General features: G+C 42.1%; 1 protein-coding gene across 1 annotated transcript in view; it reads right to left on the bottom strand.

Annotated features, from left to right (window-relative positions):
- Positions 1-1,224: 1,224 nt before the first annotated feature.
- Positions 1,225-27,271, bottom strand: part of LOC129232645 (uncharacterized) — a 40,363-nt gene continuing 14,316 nt past the window's right edge. Inside the window, exons 3-4 of the mRNA XM_054866777.1 lie at positions 26,400-26,615; positions 1,225-2,638 (exon numbers count right to left, since the gene is read on the bottom strand). Of these exons, the coding sequence (XP_054722752.1) occupies positions 1,225-2,638; positions 26,400-26,615 (1,630 nt within the window). The remainder of the gene's footprint in view (positions 2,639-26,399; positions 26,616-27,271) is intronic.

The raw sequence follows: 27,271 nt of genomic DNA, 5'->3' as shown, positions 1-27,271 counted from the left end.
ATTATGTTTACTGTACATTCTCCTAGTGGTTTGAAGCAAACTCTATTAAAAGTTAAAGGTGTTTAGAAAATAATAATAGATACATTGCTGTAAACCGAACGAACAATGTTTATTCGCATTTGGCTCAAGAACGTACATTACTTATATTTATTAACGCGTTGAAAATGTTATTAGTTTTATTAAATTTATGTGAAATGATGTGGGGAGAACTAAAATTTTTTTCCGAATGCAATCCCAAGTATATCCTGACTGTTCTAACATCAAATTATCAGACTTTTGCACTAAAATAAAATTCAGGAATAATGATCACTGTAAGGTGCCGCCCTCAAACTCGCCCTCTGTTGAAATTAGAGAGATATTCAAAAATTGAGAGATTTTTTAAAAACCTTTTTATTCAATTTAACAGGGGTGAAAAAATCGCGAGAAAGTCCCACATCGAAATATTTTTTGAGTGAGATTTCCTATAAAATTGCGCGATTCTTACGCGCTATCCAGGGCAAACTAAGCCCTGGCCTAAGGCCCACCAAATGGTTGAAGTTGCTTCAACCGATTGCTAAATTAGTAAGGTTTGCAAACATGAGGATTCCAAAAAAAAAAAAAAGCTGCGGCCTAGCCCCCCCCCCCCCCCCCATAATCGGGCCTTGGCTCTATCGGGAACCCTGCATCTTAACGACAGCAATCCATTTATTGCTCCAAATTTTTCTATAGAAAAGATGACCGAATGATTAAAAAAAAATTAAATATGAATATTTTCCGCATCTCCTTCTTTTAGTGCTGAAAAAATCAAAAAACGCGAAAAATAAGGGAGTAAATGAATTTTTACTTTCGCTCCGATATACTCACAGCTACCTCGCTATCGATATTAGCGCCACCTCTTGGATGGCTTAGTTTCGTATTTAGTTTTTTCGCGCCGAACGGCACACTAGGTATTCTAGTCACTGTAATACAGACGTCACGAAAAAACTCGTTGTAATTAACTCTGGTATCGTCAAAACGGATATTTCGGGTGTCTATACGTTCTTAGGCATATATCCACGTGTGGCCGGGTTGAATAGAAAACTCAATCTTCATTCGGGGGCGAGCGAAATGGAAATTAAAGCCGATTTCTGAGTGAAATTTTTTTCCGCCGATACAATACTTCCTTTTTGGTAAAAGGAAGTAACAAGTTTTTGTCTTACCTTTGTTTACAAAGAAGTTTCGAAGTCTGTCTATGAACGACAGCACCTAGCCCCACATCCAGGGTGGCCGTGTATGGACATTACCCGGAAACTGATAACCTTCGGAATAATCGCCATAGCCCCCGTTGCCTGCAGCACCACCAGCATATTCACCATAACCGCCGGCACCACCAGGGCCTCCACAATAAGCAGCACCATAGCCGCAAGCGCCGTAACCACCAGGACCATTCCAGTCACGGCGGACCCTGGAGTGCGAAGATGCACCAGCACTTTCACCACCAGCAGCTCCATAATCGCCAGCATCGCCATAGTTACGGCGGACTCTGGAGTTTGATGATGCGAGGTGTGCACCATCACCACCAGCATAGCCGCCATAGTCTCTATAATCGCCAGCGTCTCCACCGCCATAGTCACGACGAACTCTGGAGTTTGAAGATGCAAGGTATGCATCAGCATAGTTACCATAGTCCCTATAATCACCAGCTTGTTCACTGCCATAGTCACGACGAACTCTGGAGTTTGAAGATGCGAGGTATGCACCATCGCCACCAGCATAGTTACCATAGTCCCTATAATCGCCAGCGTGTCCACCGCCATAGTCACGACGGATTCTGGAGTTTAGAGGAGCGAGGTATGTACCATCTCCACCAGCATAGTCTCCATAATCGCCAGCATCGCCATAGTCACGACGGACTCTGGAGTTTGGAGGTGCGAGGTATGCTCTATCGCCACCAGCATAGTCGCCATAGTCTCTAAAATCGCCAGCGCCTCCACCTTCATAGTCATGACGGACTCTGGAGTTTGGAGGTGCGAGGTCTGCACCATCTCCACCAGCATAGCCGCCATAGTCTCTATAATCGCCAGCATCGCCATAGTTACGACGGAACTTGGAGTTTGAAGATGCAAGATATGCATCATCGCTACCAGCATAGTTACCATAGTCTCTATAATCGCCAGCGTGTCCACCGCCATAGTCACGACGGATTCTGGAGTTTAGAGGAGCGAGGTATGCACCATCTCCACCAGCATAGTCTCCATAATCGCCTCCACCTTCATAGTCACGACGGATTCTGGAGTTTAGAGGAGCGAGGTATGCACCAGCTCCACCAGCATAGCCAACATGGTCTCCATAATCGCCAGCATCGCCATAGTCACGACGGACTCTGGAGTTTGGAGGAGCGAGGTATGCATCATCTCCACCAGCATAGCCGCCATAGTCTCTAAAATTGACAGCGCCTCTACCTCCATAGTCACGACGGATTCTGGAGTTTGGAGATGTGAGGTATGCACCATCGCCACCAGCATAGCCGCCATAGTCTCTATAATCGCCAGCGTCTCCACGGCTATAGTCACGGCGGATTTTAGGGTGTGAAGATGTGAGGTGTACTAGAGCAACACCGTCAGTTTTCCCGCCGCTTTTACCTGCATCTATTCCCCCTGATGCTAGTATCGGTGGGAACCTGGAAGACAAAGAAACTGATATTTATCCGGAGTGGTGCACCTTAGTTTTTCCATTTTTTTCTATCAACTACTTTTTCGAATTGCAGTCGGATCCTGAACTCAAAAACTCAGGATCTAAAAGGATCCTTTACTTTGTATCAAAAAAATTTAACGTAGCGGATTTATGAAAAAACCCGATCGATAGCTATTATTTATCGAGGTATTCTGGGCTGGAATTTCGATGAAATTTCCAAATCCTTTGCTTTATATAGATTCAGTCTTCGCTTCTACGTTGAAATGGGTGCCACAGCCAAATCTCTGTGTTAAGTACCCACGCAGCACACTCGTCTATAAAACGACTATTTCTCGTCGAAACTCATCTAAAACTCATCTATACTCATCTACATCTAAAGGTGATATCTATTCAACGACTTATAAGCGTTATGTCTAGATGTTCTATTAAACGTCTATGATTGGACGTCTATTAGTTATCCTTTACAGACGTAAATTAGATCATCCACAAGGATCGTCTACTAAACGTCGAATAGAAGTGTCCAGTAGAATCAACACAAACAGTGATGGGTAAGAGCGGATTGCGGTGGTGCTAATTGCTGCGAAAAGTGAATTAAAAATAGTTCATTAGTTCAGAGAACAACGGTTAAAGGGCTGTAGAACTTTATTTAAAAAAATTAATGACAATTATGATATTTATAATTAATTGACATGTTTGGCAACACTTGTTGCTATATTATTAGCGTTGAAGCACGTGCTTCAACGTACATTGAGCAGCACCGCTTTTTACTTCTGATATTTTAGCGTCTGTTTTATAGCGCCTTGATTTCGATAAGCATATTCATCTTGTTGATGATTTCTGTTTCAAAATGATGTAGGAAATAAGACTGTTGGATCAAAAGATAAGCTTGCACACATGAAAAATTGAAAATAAGGTTTTAAGTTTAATAGTGTAATTGCAATTAGTACTAAAAAATTGAACAGGCAGATTAGACAAAAATGTATGAATGTTAAAAGGTTAAGGAAAATGTAATGTGTCGTATAAACATTACAGTTAAGAGTCCAGAATTAAAAAAGGTGTGCTGCGTTAATAAGCGCACCTAGAAGACGTTTTTTAGATTATCTATAACTGTGCTTTGTAACGTTACTTAGCGCTATGGATATCATCCATTATTGATCTAGTTCCACCATTTTTCATCCATTGTAGTCGTCTTTTCGACGTAAACAAGACGACTTTCGACTGTTCTGAGGGGAAATTTCGACGAGTTAGAGACGGTTTTTAGATCAGTTATAGACGAGTGTTTAGACCAGATTCGACGATTTTTCAACGTCTATTCCACCAGTTTATGTTGTGTGGGTAGTATATTGCGAAAATATTTAAAAACTCCAGAAACGAATTGTGATTTGCTTTGGCATTTCTAAACTTGTTAATAGTTAAAAGTGTTTTTTTTTTTTTTTTTTTTTTTTGAGACAGTGTCATTACTGCCAATCCATCCTCCTGTTATTTGTTTGAATACCGACATTGAGGTTTTGATGTGATAGAACTCCTATTAACATGATTTGAACATAAAATATGGTTAAATATGGTTAACATTAAAAAACACTATGGCTTAAAATTCAGCGGAATTTAAAATTAATTTGAACTCTGAAATTTTGTTTTTCGTAATCACGAGTTGCGACAGGACCCTACTCACTTGTTTCTAGAAACGGCTCCTGTCCCTCCAAGCCTGCCCCTCCCCTTGGACGGTTACGTGTGTATAGTTGTGTATGTGTAGGCTTGTGTGTGTGCGTAGACCTGTGTGAATGCACGTTGGCGTGTTTGTATGTGTGTAAAGGCGCCTGTGTGACTGTGTATGAGTGTGTATGTGTATGAGCGTGCGTGTGTGTAGGACATGGATGCCCACCGACCAGGAGAAGCGGATTCCGGGGCACAGTGCTCAGGAACGGAGGAGCCGCGCCTGCAGAGGACGGTGGGGTCGGAAAAGGAACCGGAACGTCAAGTGAAAACACTTAGCAATCGTGATTGCTCAACAAAATAAATAAATAAATTAATTAATTAAAAAAATAAATAAATAATAAAATAAAACAAGTATCGAAAAATTTAATTTGAATTTTGACATCTTGAATTCAAATTATGTTTTTCGCAATCACGAGTGTGTGTATGTATGTAGGCTTATGTGTGTGTGGGGGGGGGGGGTAATGTGTGTTTGTGTGTGGGGGATATGTGTACGTGTGTGCAGGCATGTGTGTTTGTGTCTGTGTGCAGGCATGAGTGTTGGTAATTGTGTGTACGAGTGTTTGTGTGCGTGGGAGCGGGGTATGTGTATATGTGTGTAGGCATATGTGTTTGTGTCTGTGTGCAACCATGAATGTGTGAGTAATTGTGTGTATGTGTATGTTTTTTTGTGTGGGTATGTGTAGGTGTCTGTATGTATGCATGAATGTGTGAGTAGTTGTGTATATGTTTTTGTGTGTGTGTATGTGTAGGTGTCTGCACGTATGCATGTGTGTATGTGTGTGTGTGTTTGTGCGTGCGTGTGTGTGCGTGCATATGTGTGTAGTTGTGTATGTATGCGCGTGTGTGTAGGACATGGATGCAACCCGGAGACGGCTTTCGCTAGAGGAGCAGCATCGTGAGGAGCCGGTCGACGGTGATGGTGCGGAGGGTGGCGGTGGGAAAATAAAAAGATAGGACAACAAAACAGTCAAGTGAGAACAATAGGCAATCGTGATTGCTCAATAAAATAAATAATAATAATAAAAACTCACGTGATGCTGCAGATGACGAGGAAAATGAGAAATAATTTCATGTTGCTTAGTCTGGATCTACCCTGTGTCCGTGTATTATTTCTCTCCCTTTATACAAAAATACCTAAGTATGTGTGTATACAATGACCCGAAGTAACTGGAAAAGGAGATCATGGCGCAATTCTCCGAGGATAAATATATTTGAATGATGTTGCGAAAGCTGTGAAATCAACAGTAGACAAATCGGCAAAGGGTTGAGTAAGCTGTGATTCATGATTTGAATAATGCAGAATAAATAGACAAGAAAAACCTTAAGGTGGATCTAATTTGTCGGAAAAAAGATTCTCATAAATAGTTAAATAACACGATAACAAGCAGCATAGTAAAAATATGCGTTGTCAGGTAAGAAACGATTTTTTGGGCCACCATTGTGGAAGCAATCTATATATATATAAATGAATGTTTGTCTGTGTGTCATCCATGAACTCAAAAACTACCTGGCAGATTTGGCTGAAACTTTCACCGTTTGTTATTTTTGGTACTGGGAATGTTTATAAATCAGTTCGAAAAAAATCCGATCGATAGTTCCTTTTTTATTCCAAATTAAGTCACAATCCGTTGGATAAATACGAATAAAATGCAGAAATGAATTCGCGTGAAAGATCTCATTGATAAGAAGCCATTTTTCTTGAGTTTGAACAAATAAATTCTTTCTTTATTGTTTTATGGCTTTTCATGCAACGGGGGGATTTTCTATTTGATATTTTTAGCGATGGATTGATCTCGCAAACTGCGTGAGTACAAAATTTGAGTAGAGTCACTGGATACCTGGACCGATTATTATGAAAATGGCTATATACATGTATTTTTCCACGGAGAAGGTGCATAATATGCTCATTGAAGCCACTCGCCACCAGGTGGCACTGTAGAGTAGCAACTTCTGCTCCGTTCAACCGATTGTCATGAAAATCAGTATAATGATGTATTTTTTTGTTGGCGTAGCAACGCGCGCAGCTAGTAAGTAAATAAAAATTTGATCAAACTAAGAATTGAGTAAATCTTTACTAATAATAAAGCTGAAAGTCTGTCTCTCTGGATCTCTGTCTGGATCTCCGTTACGCGCATAGCGCCTAGACCATTCGGCCAATTTTCATGAAATTTGGCACAAAATGAATTCATGCATGTGGGTGAGCATCTCGAAGCGATATTTTGAAAATTCGATTTTGTTCTCTTTCTATTCCAATTTTAAGAACATTTTACCGAGCGAATTATCATAACATGGACGAATAAATTACCATAACATGGACGAGCAAATTACCATCGAAAAATTGGCGAGGCATTCTTCATCCATTATTTGTAAATCTACAGGCGAACCACACGACCGTTTACTTTTCTACTACGGGCAAAGCCGTGCGGGTACCACTAGAAAAGTATAAACAAACTGCACTTATTTCATCAAAATCCAATATAACGTAGAAACCGAGTGATATTTATCGTCTGCAGCGTTTATTGTTTAAAACGCATACTTTATCTCAGTTGTGATTTCTTTTGTGGCATCACTTGAGTCTACAAATAATAAAAACTATTCTCAGAACAGATTGAAGGGGCCGTGGTAGCCCGATCGGTAGAGTGTCGGATTCGGGGCCGGAGGGTCCTGAGTTCGATCCTCGATGGTCGAAGTCCCACCGTCGTCATTAAAGGAGACTGGGCGACGTTAAATAGGCTCGTAGTCTCCATGTCCTCCAAGCGAAACGATACCTCTGGGGGTGCTAGCACCAGGTAGCTATTAGCCCCTGGACTAGTTCTAAATTCTCATTAACTGTTCGATCCGGTGATGGTGCTGCCATCTATCGGTATATAACATAATGGAGGCAAGACACTTAGTATGCAGTCCTCGACATAAATACAGTTGTAGTCAGTTGTGACTCTGAATAGGAATAGGAATAGTATTCTCAGAACAGATTCAATAAAATGGATTACTGTGTGACCACGGATTGTATGGAAAGACAAACATCCGTTTTACAGCCGGAAATGAACGAATCTATTTTTTTTTTTACCGATGTCAGCTTTTGCAGAAGCAGTCTCATTCAAATAAGCAGAATACGCGCATCAAATTTTTACTTTCCCCCCCTTATTCACATGGATTCGTCTTATCTGGACATTTGAAAATTCCATGCAATCCGCCGTTTACTTCAAATGTGTTCTTGCTGATTCCTTTTACTGAAAAGCTCAATTTTACACCGATAGTTGGTGACCTCTAATTTACCTATGTATTATTCCATTAAACGAGCTGATGTGTGCATCACATGACTTCCTTTTACTCCAATTTAATGTCATTTTCTCATTATTGGCAGTTTTAATAGGATTCAATACTTGACTCTCTAAATATCACCAACAGTGGCCAAATTGAAACCAGATTTAGAATTAAAAAAAAATAAACATCGCCAAATTTGTCGCCAAGTTGGCGACAAAACTTGGCGACCAAAAGACTGGCGATAGATCGCTGACAAACAATAACACCACTTGAGTTATCGAAATTAACGATGATTTCCCCCCCAAAAGGGGCAAAAGACCCCCTTAGGAACATCCGAATGCAACCAAAACGGAAGGTGCACAACTAGGTCGTACTAGGAGTCTTCGTACCAAATTTCCACTTTCTAGGACTTACCTTTTTTGAGTTATGCGAGATACATACGCACATACGCACATACATACGTACATACAGACGTCACGAGAAAATTCGTTGTAATTAACTCGGGGGTCGTCAAAATGGATATTTCGGGTGTTTGTAGGTTCCTAGGCATATATCCACGTGTGGTCGGGTCGAAAAAAAAAATCAACATTCATTCGAGGGTGAGAAAATTGGATATTAAGGCCGATTTTTGAGTGAAACTTTTTTCGCGAATACAATACTTCCTCTTTTGTAAAAGGAAGTAAAAACAACTAAAATGCATCAAAACTAATATTTCCTTTTTTCCCCTCTTAGGTAGAAAAAATTGTAAAAAAAAAAAAAAAAAGCAAGTATGCCGTTAAATTTCTGAAAAAGAAGGGGGAGGAGGGAGAAATACATCGGCTACGTTTTTCCTCGTTTATTAGTATTAGTTTTTTTTTTTTTGAAAAAAAGAACGTTTTAAAAAGTAGTCAAACGAAAGCAATAAAAATATTCACTATTATAAATATGATCTTCAAATTTTTGTACTAAAAGTTAAGTAACATTGCAATTTTTGCGAAAAGTTCGTTCCGGCAGTTAAAATGTTTATTCTATTGTTGGAATTCTAAATGAATACGAATAAAATTTTGCTTTTAAATTTCCTGTGGCCTCATACATTCATTTTCTTAAAACGAGTACTAATGTCACGTGGTTGGAAGGATAATGAATGAGAAATTTTCGGTTTGCTTTTTGAGTCCTTTTTTAAAAGAGTTCGACTGAACACTGGAAATATCTGGAAAAGGCTTTTTAAACTTTTTTCAAGGATAGTTTTGGGAGCATTTTCGGAGAATTTGCCCAACAAAAGGTCTAGCATCTAATTATTTTTATTTTTGAGCAATCACGATTGCTTATTGCTTTCATTTGACTGTTTTTGATGTCCTATCATTTTTCCCACCGCCACCCTCCGTAGCATCACCGTCGACCGGGTCCTCACGATGCTGCACCTCTAGCGAAAACCGTCTCCAGGTTGCGTCAGTATCCTACACTTACACGCATACATACACGCACCTACACAGATATACATATATACACCTACACACATACACAAACACATACACACACAAACACACTCACATACACACAACTACCCACACACAGACACCATCATTCCTGCACACAGACACAAACACATATGCCTACATACACATACCCCCCACACACACATACACACAACTACCCACACACTCATGCCTGCACACAGACACAAACACACATGCCTACACACACACACACATACCCTCCACACACAAACACACACGCTTACATATACACACCAACACACATATACATATATACACCTACACACATGCACAAACACATACACACACAAACACACTCACATACACACAACTATCTACAAACTCATGCCTGCACACAGACACAAACACATATGCCTACATACACATACCCCCCACACACACATACACACAACTACCCACACACTCGTGCCTGCACACAGACACAAACACACATGCCTACACACACACACACATACCCTCCACACACAAACACACACGCTTACATATACACACCAACACACATATACATATATACACCTACACACATGCACAAACACATACACACACAAACACACTCACATACACACAACTATCTACAAACTCATGCCTGCACACAGACACAAACACATATGCCTACATACACATACCCCCCACACACACATACACACAACTACCCACACACTCATGCCTGCACACAGACACAAACACACATGCCTACACACACACACACATACCCTCCACACACAAACACACACGCTTACATATACACACCAACACACATATACATATATACACCTACACACATGCACAAACACATACACACACAAACACACTCACATACACACAACTATCTACAAACTCATGCCTGCACACAGACACAAACACATATGCCTACATACACATACCCCCCACACACACATACACACAACTACCCACACACTCATGCCTGCACACAGACACAAACACACATGCCTACACACACACACACATACCCTCCACACACAAACACACACGCTTACATATACACACCAACACACATATACATATATACACCTACACACATGCACAAACACATACACACACAAACACACTCACATACACACAACTATCTACAAACTCATGCCTGCACACAGACACAAACACATATGCCTACATACACATACCCCCCACACACACATACACACAACTACCCACACACTCATGCCTGCACACAGACACAAACACACATGCCTACACACACACACACATACCCTCCACACACAAACACACACGCTTACATATACACACCAACACACATATACATATATACACCTACACACATGCACAAACACATACACACACAAACACACTCACATACACACAACTATCTACAAACTCATGCCTGCACACAGACACAAACACATATGCCTACATACACATACCCCCCACACACACATACACACAACTACCCACACACTCATGCCTGCACACAGACACAAACACACATGCCTACACACACACACACATACCCTCCACACACAAACACACACGCTTACATATACACACCAACACACATATACATATATACACCTACACACATGCACAAACACATACACACACAAACACACTCACATACACACAACTATCTACAAACTCATGCCTGCACACAGACACAAACACATATGCCTACATACACATACCCCCCACACACACATACACACAACTACCCACACACTCATGCCTGCACACAGACACAAACACACATGCCTACACACACACACACATACCCTCCACACACAAACACACACGCTTACATATACACACCAACACACATATACATATATACACCTACACACATGCACAAACACATACACACACAAACACACTCACATACACACAACTATCTACAAACTCATGCCTGCACACAGACACAAACACATATGCCTACATACACATACCCCCCACACACACATACACACAACTACCCACACACTCATGCCTGCACACAGACACAAACACACATGCCTACACACACACACACATACCCTCCACACACAAACACACACGCTTACATATACACACCAACACACATATACATATATACACCTACACACATGCACAAACACATACACACACAAACACACTCACATACACACAACTATCTACAAACTCATGCCTGCACACAGACACAAACACATATGCCTACATACACATACCCCCCACACACACATACACACAACTACCCACACACTCATGCCTGCACACAGACACAAACACACATGCCTACACACACACACACATACCCTCCACACACAAACACACACGCTTACATATACACACCAACACACATATACATATATACACCTACACACATGCACAAACACATACACACACAAACACACTCACATACACACAACTATCTACAAACTCATGCCTGCACACAGACACAAACACATATGCCTACATACACATACCCCCCACACACACATACACACAACTACCCACACACTCATGCCTGCACACAGACACAAACACACATGCCTACACACACACACACATACCCTCCACACACAAACACACACGCTTACATATACACACCAACACACATATACATATATACACCTACACACATGCACAAACACATACACACACAAACACACTCACATACACACAACTATCTACAAACTCATGCCTGCACACAGACACAAACACATATGCCTACATACACATACCCCCCACACACACATACACACAACTACCCACACACTCATGCCTGCACACAGACACAAACACACATGCCTACACACACACACACATACCCTCCACACACAAACACACACGCTTACATATACACACCAACACACATATACATATATACACCTACACACATGCACAAACACATACACACACAAACACACTCACATACACACAACTATCTACAAACTCATGCCTGCACACAGACACAAACACATATGCCTACATACACATACCCCCCACACACACATACACACAACTACCCACACACTCATGCCTGCACACAGACACAAACACACATGCCTACACACACACACACATACCCTCCACACACAAACACACACGCTTACATATACACACCAACACACATATACATATATACACCTACACACATGCACAAACACATACACACACAAACACACTCACATACACACAACTATCTACAAACTCATGCCTGCACACAGACACAAACACATATGCCTACATACACATACCCCCCACACACACATACACACAACTACCCACACACTCATGCCTGCACACAGACACAAACACACATGCCTACACACACACACACATACCCTCCACACACAAACACACACGCTTACATATACACACCAACACACATATACATATATACACCTACACACATGCACAAACACATACACACACAAACACACTCACATACACACAACTATCTACAAACTCATGCCTGCACACAGACACAAACACATATGCCTACATACACATACCCCCCACACACACATACACACAACTACCCACACACTCATGCCTGCACACAGACACAAACACACATGCCTACACACACACACACATACCCTCCACACACAAACACACACGCTTACATATACACACCAACACACATATACATATATACACCTACACACATGCACAAACACATACACACACAAACACACTCACATACACACAACTATCTACAAACTCATGCCTGCACACAGACACAAACACATATGCCTACATACACATACCCCCCACACACACATACACACAACTACCCACACACTCATGCCTGCACACAGACACAAACACACATGCCTACACACACACACACATACCCTCCACACACAAACACACACGCTTACATATACACACCAACACACATATACATATATACACCTACACACATGCACAAACACATACACACACAAACACACTCACATACACACAACTATCTACAAACTCATGCCTGCACACAGACACAAACACATATGCCTACATACACATACCCCCCACACACACATACACACAACTACCCACACACTCATGCCTGCACACAGACACAAACACACATGCCTACACACACACACACATACCCTCCACACACAAACACACACGCTTACATATACACACCAACACACATATACATATATACACCTACACACATGCACAAACACATACACACACAAACACACTCACATACACACAACTATCTACAAACTCATGCCTGCACACAGACACAAACACATATGCCTACATACACATACCCCCCACACACACATACACACAACTACCCACACACTCATGCCTGCACACAGACACAAACACACATGCCTACACACACACACACATACCCTCCACACACAAACACACACGCTTACATATACACACCAACACACATATACATATATACACCTACACACATGCACAAACACATACACACACAAACACACTCACATACACACAACTATCTACAAACTCATGCCTGCACACAGACACAAACACATATGCCTACATACACATACCCCCCACACACACATACACACAACTACCCACACACTCATGCCTGCACACAGACACAAACACACATGCCTACACACACACACACATACCCTCCACACACAAACACACACGCTTACATATACACACCAACACACATATACATATATACACCTACACACATGCACAAACACATACACACACAAACACACTCACATACACACAACTATCTACAAACTCATGCCTGCACACAGACACAAACACATATGCCTACATACACATACCCCCCACACACACATACACACAACTACCCACACACTCATGCCTGCACACAGACACAAACACACATGCCTACACACACACACACATACCCTCCACACACAAACACACACGCTTACATATACACACCAACACACATATACATATATACACCTACACACATGCACAAACACATACACACACAAACACACTCACATACACACAACTATCTACAAACTCATGCCTGCACACAGACACAAACACATATGCCTACATACACATACCCCCCACACACACATACACACAACTACCCACACACTCATGCCTGCACACAGACACAAACACACATGCCTACACACACACACACATACCCTCCACACACAAACACACACGCTTACATATACACACCAACACACATATACATATATACACCTACACACATGCACAAACACATACACACACAAACACACTCACATACACACAACTATCTACAAACTCATGCCTGCACACAGACACAAACACATATGCCTACATACACATACCCCCCACACACACATACACACAACTACCCACACACTCATGCCTGCACACAGACACAAACACACATGCCTACACACACACACACATACCCTCCACACACAAACACACACGCTTACATATACACACCAACACACATATACATATATACACCTACACACATGCACAAACACATACACACACAAACACACTCACATACACACAACTATCTACAAACTCATGCCTGCACACAGACACAAACACATATGCCTACATACACATACCCCCCACACACACATACACACAACTACCCACACACTCATGCCTGCACACAGACACAAACACACATGCCTACACACACACACACATACCCTCCACACACAAACACACACGCTTACATATACACACCAACACACATATACATATATACACCTACACACATGCACAAACACATACACACACAAACACACTCACATACACACAACTATCTACAAACTCATGCCTGCACACAGACACAAACACATATGCCTACATACACATACCCCCCACACACACATACACACAACTACCCACACACTCATGCCTGCACACAGACACAAACACACATGCCTACACACACACACACATACCCTCCACACACAAACACACACGCTTACATATACACACCAACACACATATACATATATACACCTACACACATGCACAAACACATACACACACAAACACACTCACATACACACAACTATCTACAAACTCATGCCTGCACACAGACACAAACACATATGCCTACATACACATACCCCCCACACACACATACACACAACTACCCACACACTCATGCCTGCACACAGACACAAACACACATGCCTACACACACACACACATACCCTCCACACACAAACACACACGCTTACATATACACACCAACACACATATACATATATACACCTACACACATGCACAAACACATACACACACAAACACACTCACATACACACAACTATCTACAAACTCATGCCTGCACACAGACACAAACACATATGCCTACATACACATACCCCCCACACACACATACACACAACTACCCACACACTCATGCCTGCACACAGACACAAACACACATGCCTACACACACACACACATACCCTCCACACACAAACACACACGCTTACATATACACACCAACACACATATACATATATACACCTACACACATGCACAAACACATACACACACAAACACACTCACATACACACAACTATCTACAAACTCATGCCTGCACACAGACACAAACACATATGCCTACATACACATACCCCCCACACACACATACACACAACTACCCACACACTCATGCCTGCACACAGACACAAACACACATGCCTACACACACACACACATACCCTCCACACACAAACACACACGCTTACATATACACACCAACACACATATACATATATACACCTACACACATGCACAAACACATACACACACAAACACACTCACATACACACAACTATCTACAAACTCATGCCTGCACACAGACACAAACACATATGCCTACATACACATACCCCCCACACACACATACACACAACTACCCACACACTCATGCCTGCACACAGACACAAACACACATGCCTACACACACACACACATACCCTCCACACACAAACACACACGCTTACATATACACACCAACACACATATACATATATACACCTACACACATGCACAAACACATACACACACAAACACACTCACATACACACAACTATCTACAAACTCATGCCTGCACACAGACACAAACACATATGCCTACATACACATACCCCCCACACACACATACACACAACTACCCACACACTCATGCCTGCACACAGACACAAACACACATGCCTACACACACACACACATACCCTCCACACACAAACACACACGCTTACATATACACACCAACACACATATACATATATACACCTACACACATGCACAAACACATACACACACAAACACACTCACATACACACAACTATCTACAAACTCATGCCTGCACACAGACACAAACACATATGCCTACATACACATACCCCCCACACACACATACACACAACTACCCACACACTCATGCCTGCACACAGACACAAACACACATGCCTACACACACACACACATACCCTCCACACACAAACACACACGCTTACATATACACACCAACACACATATACATATATACACCTACACACATGCACAAACACATACACACACAAACACACTCACATACACACAACTATCTACAAACTCATGCCTGCACACAGACACAAACACATATGCCTACATACACATACCCCCCACACACACATACACACAACTACCCACACACTCATGCCTGCACACAGACACAAACACACATGCCTACACACACACACACATACCCTCCACACACAAACACACACGCTTACATATACACACCAACACACATATACATATATACACCTACACACATGCACAAACACATACACACACAAACACACTCACATACACACAACTATCTACAAACTCATGCCTGCACACAGACACAAACACATATGCCTACATACACATACCCCCCACACACACATACACACAACTACCCACACACTCATGCCTGCACACAGACACAAACACACATGCCTACACACACACACACATACCCTCCACACACAAACACACACGCTTACATATACACACCAACACACATATACATATATACACCTACACACATGCACAAACACATACACACACAAACACACTCACATACACACAACTATCTACAAACTCATGCCTGCACACAGACACAAACACATATGCCTACATACACATACCCCCCACACACACATACACACAACTACCCACACACTCATGCCTGCACACAGACACAAACACACATGCCTACACACACACACACATACCCTCCACACACAAACACACACGCTTACATATACACACCAACACACATATACATATATACACCTACACACATGCACAAACACATACACACACAAACACACTCACATACACACAACTATCTACAAACTCATGCCTGCACACAGACACAAACACATATGCCTACATACACATACCCCCCACACACACATACACACAACTACCCACACACTCATGCCTGCACACAGACACAAACACACATGCCTACACACACACACACATACCCTCCACACACAAACACACACGCTTACATATACACACCAACACACATATACATATATACACCTACACACATGCACAAACACATACACACACAAACACACTCACATACACACAACTATCTACAAACTCATGCCTGCACACAGACACAAACACATATGCCTACATACACATACCCCCCACACACACATACACACAACTACCCACACACTCATGCCTGCACACAGACACAAACACACATGCCTACACACACACACACACACACACAAACACACACACACATACCCTCCACACACAAACACACACGCTTACATATACACACCAACACACATATACATATATACACCTACACACATGCACAAACACATACACACACAAACACACTCACATACACACAACTATCTACAAACTCATGCCTGCACACAGACACAAACACATATGCCTACATACACATACCCCCCACACACACATACACACAACTACCCACACACTCATGCCTGCACACAGACACAAACACACATGCCTACACACACACACACATACCCTCCACACACAAACACACACGCTTACATATACACACCAACACACATATACATATATACACCTACACACATGCACAAACACATACACACACAAACACACTCACATACACACAACTATCTACAAACTCATGCCTGCACACAGACACAAACACATATGCCTACATACACATACCCCCCACACACACATACACACAACTACCCACACACTCATGCCTGCACACAGACACAAACACACATGCCTACACACACACACACATACCCTCCACACACAAACACACACGCTTACATATACACACCAACACACATATACATATATACACCTACACACATGCACAAACACATACACACACAAACACACTCACATACACACAACTATCTACAAACTCATGCCTGCACACAGACACAAACACATATGCCTACATACACATACCCCCCACACACACATACACACAACTACCCACACACTCATGCCTGCACACAGACACAAACACACATGCCTACACACACACACACATACCCTCCACACACAAACACACACGCTTACATATACACACCAACACACATATACATATATACACCTACACACATGCACAAACACATACACACACAAACACACTCACATACACACAACTATCTACAAACTCATGCCTGCACACAGACACAAACACATATGCCTACATACACATACCCCCCACACACACATACACACAACTACCCACACACTCATGCCTGCACACAGACACAAACACACATGCCTACACACACACACACATACCCTCCACACACAAACACACACGCTTACATATACACACCAACACACATATACATATATACACCTACACACATGCACAAACACATACACACACAAACACACTCACATACACACAACTATCTACAAACTCATGCCTGCACACAGACACAAACACATATGCCTACATACACATACCCCCCACACACACATACACACAACTACCCACACACTCATGCCTGCACACAGACACAAACACACATGCCTACACACACACACACATACCCTCCACACACAAACACACACGCTTACATATACACACCAACACACATATACATATATACACCTACACACATGCACAAACACATACACACACAAACACACTCACATACACACAACTATCTACAAACTCATGCCTGCACACAGACACAAACACATATGCCTACATACACATACCCCCCACACACACATACACACAACTACCCACACACTCATGCCTGCACACAGACACAAACACACATGCCTACACACACACACACATACCCTCCACACACAAACACACACGCTTACATATACACACCAACACACATATACATATATACACCTACACACATGCACAAACACATACACACACAAACACACTCACATACACACAACTATCTACAAACTCATGCCTGCACACAGACACAAACACATATGCCTACATACACATACCCCCCACACACACATACACACAACTACCCACACACTCATGCCTGCACACAGACACAAACACACATGCCTACACACACACACACATACCCTCCACACACAAACACACACGCTTACATATACACACCAACACACATATACATATATACACCTACACACATGCACAAACACATACACACACAAACACACTCACATACACACAACTATCTACAAACTCATGCCTGCACACAGACACAAACACATATGCCTACATACACATACCCCCCACACACACATACACACAACTACCCACACACTCATGCCTGCACACAGACACAAACACACATGCCTACACACACACACACATACCCTCCACACACAAACACACACGCTTACATATACACACCAACACACATATACATATATACACCTACACACATGCACAAACACATACACACACAAACACACTCACATACACACAACTATCTACAAACTCATGCCTGCACACAGACACAAACACATATGCCTACATACACATACCCCCCACACACACATACACACAACTACCCACACACTCATGCCTGCACACAGACACAAACACACATGCCTACACACACACACACATACCCTCCACACACAAACACACACGCTTACATATACACACCAACACACATATACATATATACACCTACACACATGCACAAACACATACACACACAAACACACTCACATACACACAACTATCTACAAACTCATGCCTGCACACAGACACAAACACATATGCCTACATACACATACCCCCCACACACACATACACACAACTACCCACACACTCATGCCTGCACACAGACACAAACACACATGCCTACACACACACACACATACCCTCCACACACAAACACACACGCTTACATATACACACCAACACACATATACATATATACACCTACACACATGCACAAACACATACACACACAAACACACTCACATACACACAACTATCTACAAACTCATGCCTGCACACAGACACAAACACATATGCCTACATACACATACCCCCCACACACACATACACACAACTACCCACACACTCATGCCTGCACACAGACACAAACACACATGCCTACACACACACACACATACCCTCCACACACAAACACACACGCTTACATATACACACCAACACACATATACATATATACACCTACACACATGCACAAACACATACACACACAAACACACTCACATACACACAACTATCTACAAACTCATGCCTGCACACAGACACAAACACATATGCCTACATACACATACCCCCCACACACACATACACACAACTACCCACACACTCATGCCTGCACACAGACACAAACACACATGCCTACACACACACACACATACCCTCCACACACAAACACACACGCTTACATATACACACCAACACACATATACATATATACACCTACACACATGCACAAACACATACACACACAAACACACTCACATACACACAACTATCTACAAACTCATGCCTGCACACAGACACAAACACATATGCCTACATACACATACCCCCCACACACACATACACACAACTACCCACACACTCATGCCTGCACACAGACACAAACACACATGCCTACACACACACACACATACCCTCCACACACAAACACACACGCTTACATATACACACCAACACACATATACATATATACACCTACACACATGCACAAACACATACACACACAAACACACTCACATACACACAACTATCTACAAACTCATGCCTGCACACAGACACAAACACATATGCCTACATACACATACCCCCCACACACACATACACACAACTACCCACACACTCATGCCTGCACACAGACACAAACACACATGCCTACACACACACACACATACCCTCCACACACAAACACACACGCTTACATATACACACCAACACACATATACATATATACACCTACACACATGCACAAACACATACACACACAAACACACTCACATACACACAACTATCTACAAACTCATGCCTGCACACAGACACAAACACATATGCCTACATACACATACCCCCCACACACACATACACACAACTACCCACACACTCATGCCTGCACACAGACACAATCACACATGCCTACACACACACACACATACCCTCCACACACAAACACACACGCTTACATATACACACCAACACACATATACATATATACACCTACACACATGCACAAACACATACACACACAAACACACTCACATACACACAACTATCTACAAACTCATGCCTGCACACAGACACAAACACATATGCCTACATACACATACCCCCCACACACACATACACACAACTACCCACACACTCATGCCTGCACACAGACACAAACACACATGCCTACACACACACACATACCCTCCACACACAAACACACACGCTTACATATACACACCAACACACATATACATATATACACCTACACACATGCACAAACACATACACACACAAACACACTCACATACACACAACTATCTACAAACTCATGCCTGCACACAGACACAAACACATATGCCTACATACACATACCCCCCACACACACATACACACAACTACCCACACACTCATGCCTGCACACAGACACAAACACATATGCCTACATACACATACCCCCCACACACACATACACACAACTACCCACACACTCATGCCAGCACACAGACACAAACACACATGCCTACATACACATACCCCTACACACAAACACACATACCCTCCACACACAAACACACACACTTACATATACACACACACTCGTGATTGCGAAAAACATAATTTGAATTCAAGATGAAAAAATTCAAATTAATTTTTTTTTTTAACATGAGAGACTTTCTAGCGACAATTTTCTGTATCTGGCGACTATTTTGGAGTCACTTTATCAATTTAGAGTCTGCTGCAGCAACTAATTTTAGTAGTGGAATCCAGTTAGCCACCCTGCTTCTGGAATAAGGTTCTGAGAGTCATTTACATATTCTTGCTGCGTTGTAATTTCATGAGCTAATAAACAAATACATACTTCAGAAGATCAATTTATTGGTCTATAACAGTACATAGGAGTGGGGGGGGGGGGGGGCTCCTCGGGAAAAGCTCTGCTGGAAGAACCTGTTGGTTTTCCTAGCAGCCATGGAGTTCCTGAAAAGCAGTAAAAATGAATTACTAAGGAAAAGAAATAAAAGGTTTAATTGAGCATAAATTTGACAGATGTGTGTAATGAATTGAAATTTTCGATAATTTGCTATTTTAGGAACATTTTTATTCCTTAGAAATTATTTTTCAATTATTTTTTGCAAATTATGCATTTTGGTCATTTCACACTGGATTTAATTCCAGGTAAAGTGGTCTTAGTTCAATTGTGTTCAAAAGTGACGAGTTTAAATCCAGAAGCGAAATCTTATTATTTATATATATATATATATATATATATTTTTTTTTTTTTTACTGCATTGCAGCATGGGCTTATTGAATGCATTCCCCTCCATCTTCTTCTTTACTAATAATAAAGCTGAAAGTCTCTCTGTCCGGAGGATGTCTGGATGTCTGTAGGATCTCTGTCTGTCTCTCTGGATGTCTGTGACGCGCATAGCGCCTAGACCGTTGGGCCGATTTTTATGAAATTTGGCACAAAGTTAGTTTGTAGCATGGGGGTGTGCACCTCGAAGCAATTTTTCGAAAATTCGATGTGGTTATTTTTTTATTCTAATTTTAAGAACAAAAATATCATAAGATGGACTAGTAAATTACGAAATTATCATAACGTGGATGTCTGTGACACTATAGTGAACATTTTATAGGTCATCGAAGTTTCAAACCCCAGATAGCAGGGAAAAGCATAACTTGCGAAGAATGTCACCACACCGGAGTCTGGTTTAGGCAAAGCCAAGCTCCTCCATCAAAGAAATCCAGATTTTAAAGGAAATTAAGTTGGTCAAAGAGGAGAGACATTAAAGAGCGAAGAGTTGAGAGCCACAAACGATGGGCTCTCGAAGTTTTAAAAATCTTGTATTGTATGATGAATTGTTGTAAATATAGCTGTAAATATTGGATATACTGGTGGTACCCGCACGGCTTTGCCCGTAGTAGAAAATTAAAAGGTCTTTTGGTTCGCCTGCATATTTACAAATAATGTATGGTGAATTTCTCGCCAATTGCCTTGCCCATGTTACGGTTCCACGTTGTGATAACTTGGTCATTGACTCGTCCATCTTATGATAATTTTGTTGGGTAAAATGCTCTTAAAATTGGAATAGAAAAGGAATAAAATCGAGTTTTCGAAATATCGCTTCGAGGTGCTCAACCCAATGCTACAAAGTAACTTTGTGCCAAATTTCATGAAAATCGGCCGAACGGTCTAGACGCTATGCGCGTCACAGAGATCCAGACAGACAGGGATACAGGGAGACTTTAAGTTTTATCATTAATTAGTGGCACCCGTACGGCTTTGCCCGTAGTAGAAAATTAAATGGTCTTTTGGTTCGCTTGTATATTTACAAATAATGTATGATGAATTTCTCGCCAATTGCCTTGCCCATGTCACAGTTCCCCGTTGTGATAACTTGGTCATTTACTCGTCCATCTTATGATAATTTTGCTCGGGAAAATGTTCTTAAAAGTGGAATAGAAAAAGAAAAAACTCTAATTTTTGAAACATCGTTTCGAGGTGCACACCCCCATGCTGCAAACTGACTTTGTGCCAAATTTCATGGAAATTGGCCGAACGGTCTAGGCGCTATGCGCGTCACAGACATCCAGACAGACAGACAGAGATCCAGATATCCAGACAGACTTTCAGCTTTATTATTAGTAAAGAATAAACGTCTCTTAAAGACTATGCTTTATCAAGTGGTCTTTAACGCGCGAGGTGGAAACTTTACACCTCACGCAATCGATGTAGAAAATGAAGCAAGTTCGAGCAGTAATTTACTGCCCTTAAGACAGAGCTATGGCAGAACTACAAGCAAAAAGTCGACAGTCCGGTTATGCCATCCAGAGACTGCAGTTTCGCTCTTATTAAAACTCATCAGTCTGTATTAGAGAATAACCGAGCTGGAGGCAGATGTCATCTCAATGAAGCTGAGAGTGCCAACACACTGGTAGCTAAAGTAAATTTAGCACACCGGAGAGTGTCTGAAGCAATGGCACGGTTCAACTTGTCATTTGATGGCAAAGTTTGGATATTGAGCAGTAAGTTGTCGCCTTTAGGCCAGTTCTAAGGCAGTATTCTCTATTCCACACTGATGAGTCTACGGCAACGACGAAACTGCAGTCTCTGGAGAGCACAATAGAGCTCTCGGTATATCGCTTGTAAAACGAGTTTGCTCAAATAATGATAATAATAATAATAATAATTTAAATTTTGTCATCTTGAATTCAAATTATGTTTTTCGCAATCACAAGTGTGTGTGTATATGTAGACGTGTGTGTTTGTGTGTGGGGGGGTATGTGTGTTTGTGTGTAGGGGTACGTGTGTTTGTGTGCAGGGGGTATGTGTGTGTGTGTGTAGGCATGTGTGTTTGTGTCTGTGTGCAGGCATGAGTGTGTGGGTAGTTGTTTGTATGTGTGTAGGTGTGTGGGGAGGGTATGTGTATGCGTGTGTAGGGGTACGTGTGTTTGTGTGTAGGAGGTATATGCATGTGTGTAGGCATGTGTGTTTGTGTCTATGTGCAGGCATGAGTGTGTGGGTAGTTGTGTGTATGTGTGTGGATGTGTGGGGAGGGAATGTGTATGCGTGTGTAGGCATATGTGTTTGTGTCTGTGTGTAGGCATGAGTATGTGGGTAGTTGTGTGTATGTGAAAGTGTAGGTGTGTGTGTGTGTGTGTGTTTGTGTATACGTGTGCAGGGGTATGTGTGTTTGTGTGTAGACGGTATGTGTATGTGTGTAGGCATGTGTGTTTGTGTCTGTGTGCAGGCATGAGTGTGTGGGTAGTTGTTTGTATGTGTGTAGGTGTGTGGGGAGGGTATGTGTATGCGTGTGTAGGGGTACGTGTGTTTGTGTGTAGGGGATATGTGCATGTGTGTAGGCATGTGTGTTTGTGTCTGTGTGCAGGCATGAATGTGTGGGTAGTTGTGTGTATGTGTGTGGGTGTGTGGGGAGGGTATGTGTATACGTGTGTAGGCATATGTGTTTGTGTCTGTGTGTAGGCATGAGTATGTGGGTAGTTGTGTGTATGTGAAAGTGTAGGTGTGTGTGTGTGTGTGTTTGTGTATGCATGTGCAGGGGTATATGTGTTTGTGTGTAGGAGGTATGTGTATGTGTGTAGGCATGTGTGTTTGTGTATGTGTGCAGGCATGAGTGTGTGGGTAGTTGTGTGTATGTGTGTAGGTGTGTGGGGAGGGTATGTGTTTGTGTTTGTTCTGTGTGTAGGCATGAGTGTGTGGGTAGTTGTGTGTATGTGAGTGTGTAGGTGTGTGTGTATGTGTTTGTGTATCTGTGTAGGTGCATGTATGTGTGTGTAGGTGTATGTGTATGTATGTGTGTGTAGGTGTATATATGTATATGTGTGAAGGTGCGTGTATGTATGCGTGTAAGTGACGAAACCTGGAGACAGTTTTCGCTAGAGGTGCAGCATCGAGAGGAGCCGGTAGACGGTGATGCTGCGGAAGGTGCTGGTGGGAAAATAAAATCATAGGAACGCCTAAAACAGTCAAGTGAGAACAATAAGCAATCGTGATTGCTCAAAAAATGGAAAACTTTTGACTTACCTTTGTCTAGAAAAAAAGTTGCTCCGATGTTTGCCCGAAAACATTCCCTTAGCCGAACATCCAGACCCGCATTGGGACCTTACCGCGACGAAATCCCGAGGGAATTAGTCCAGGGCCCCAGGCGGCATAGCCGCCTGCTCCATGGGCTCCATAACCACCTGCGCCATAGTCACCATTGCCTCCGTAACTTCCAGGACCAACATAGTCACGTCGGACTCTCAATTGTGAAGATGTGAGATCGCCTCCAACTTCTCCACCTGCGTCGATTCCCTCTGATGGCAGCAAACTGGAAAACAAACAGATTGGAGTAAGTGGAACCTTTATTAGAACAGAAGAAGTACAAAAGTTTTGAAACAAAAAATTTGAACCTTTTCACTTCCTTTTACAAAAAAGGAAGTATTGTAATCGCGAAAACATTTTAACCCAAAAATCGGCTTTAATTTCCATTTTGCTCACACCCAAATGAATGCTGAGTTTTTTTTTCAACCCGACCACACGTGGATATGTGGCTAGGAACTAGATACCCGAAATATCCATTTTGACGATCCCCGAGTTAATTACAAGGAGTTTTCTCGTGACGTCTGTATGTATGTGCGTATGTGTGTATGTATGTCGCATAACTCAAGAACGGAATGTCCTATAAAGTTGAATTTTGGTACGTAGACTCCCAGAACCGTAATATGGTGCAGGCCAATCGGCGAGAAATTCACCATAAATTTTTGTAAATATACAGGCGAACCAAAAGACCTTTTAATTTTTCTATTATGGGCAAAGCCGTGCAGGTGCCACTAGTCTTCTACAAATTAACTTTTCAAATTGGGAAAAAAATGTTAGGGGCATTTGCAAAACACACACAATGCAAAATATTTGCATTGTTTTTACAGGAAATTTTTTTTACAGCAAAGCAAATATTGTAGCGTTCCCCCTCTTTCCCCGCCCTCC

This window comes from Uloborus diversus, unplaced genomic scaffold, assembly GCF_026930045.1.
Source record: "Uloborus diversus isolate 005 unplaced genomic scaffold, Udiv.v.3.1 scaffold_13, whole genome shotgun sequence".
NCBI classification, from domain to species: domain Eukaryota; kingdom Metazoa; phylum Arthropoda; class Arachnida; order Araneae; family Uloboridae; genus Uloborus; species Uloborus diversus.
The sequence above is the reverse complement of the archived record's forward strand: the minus strand, read 5'-3'. Positions and strand labels throughout refer to the sequence as shown.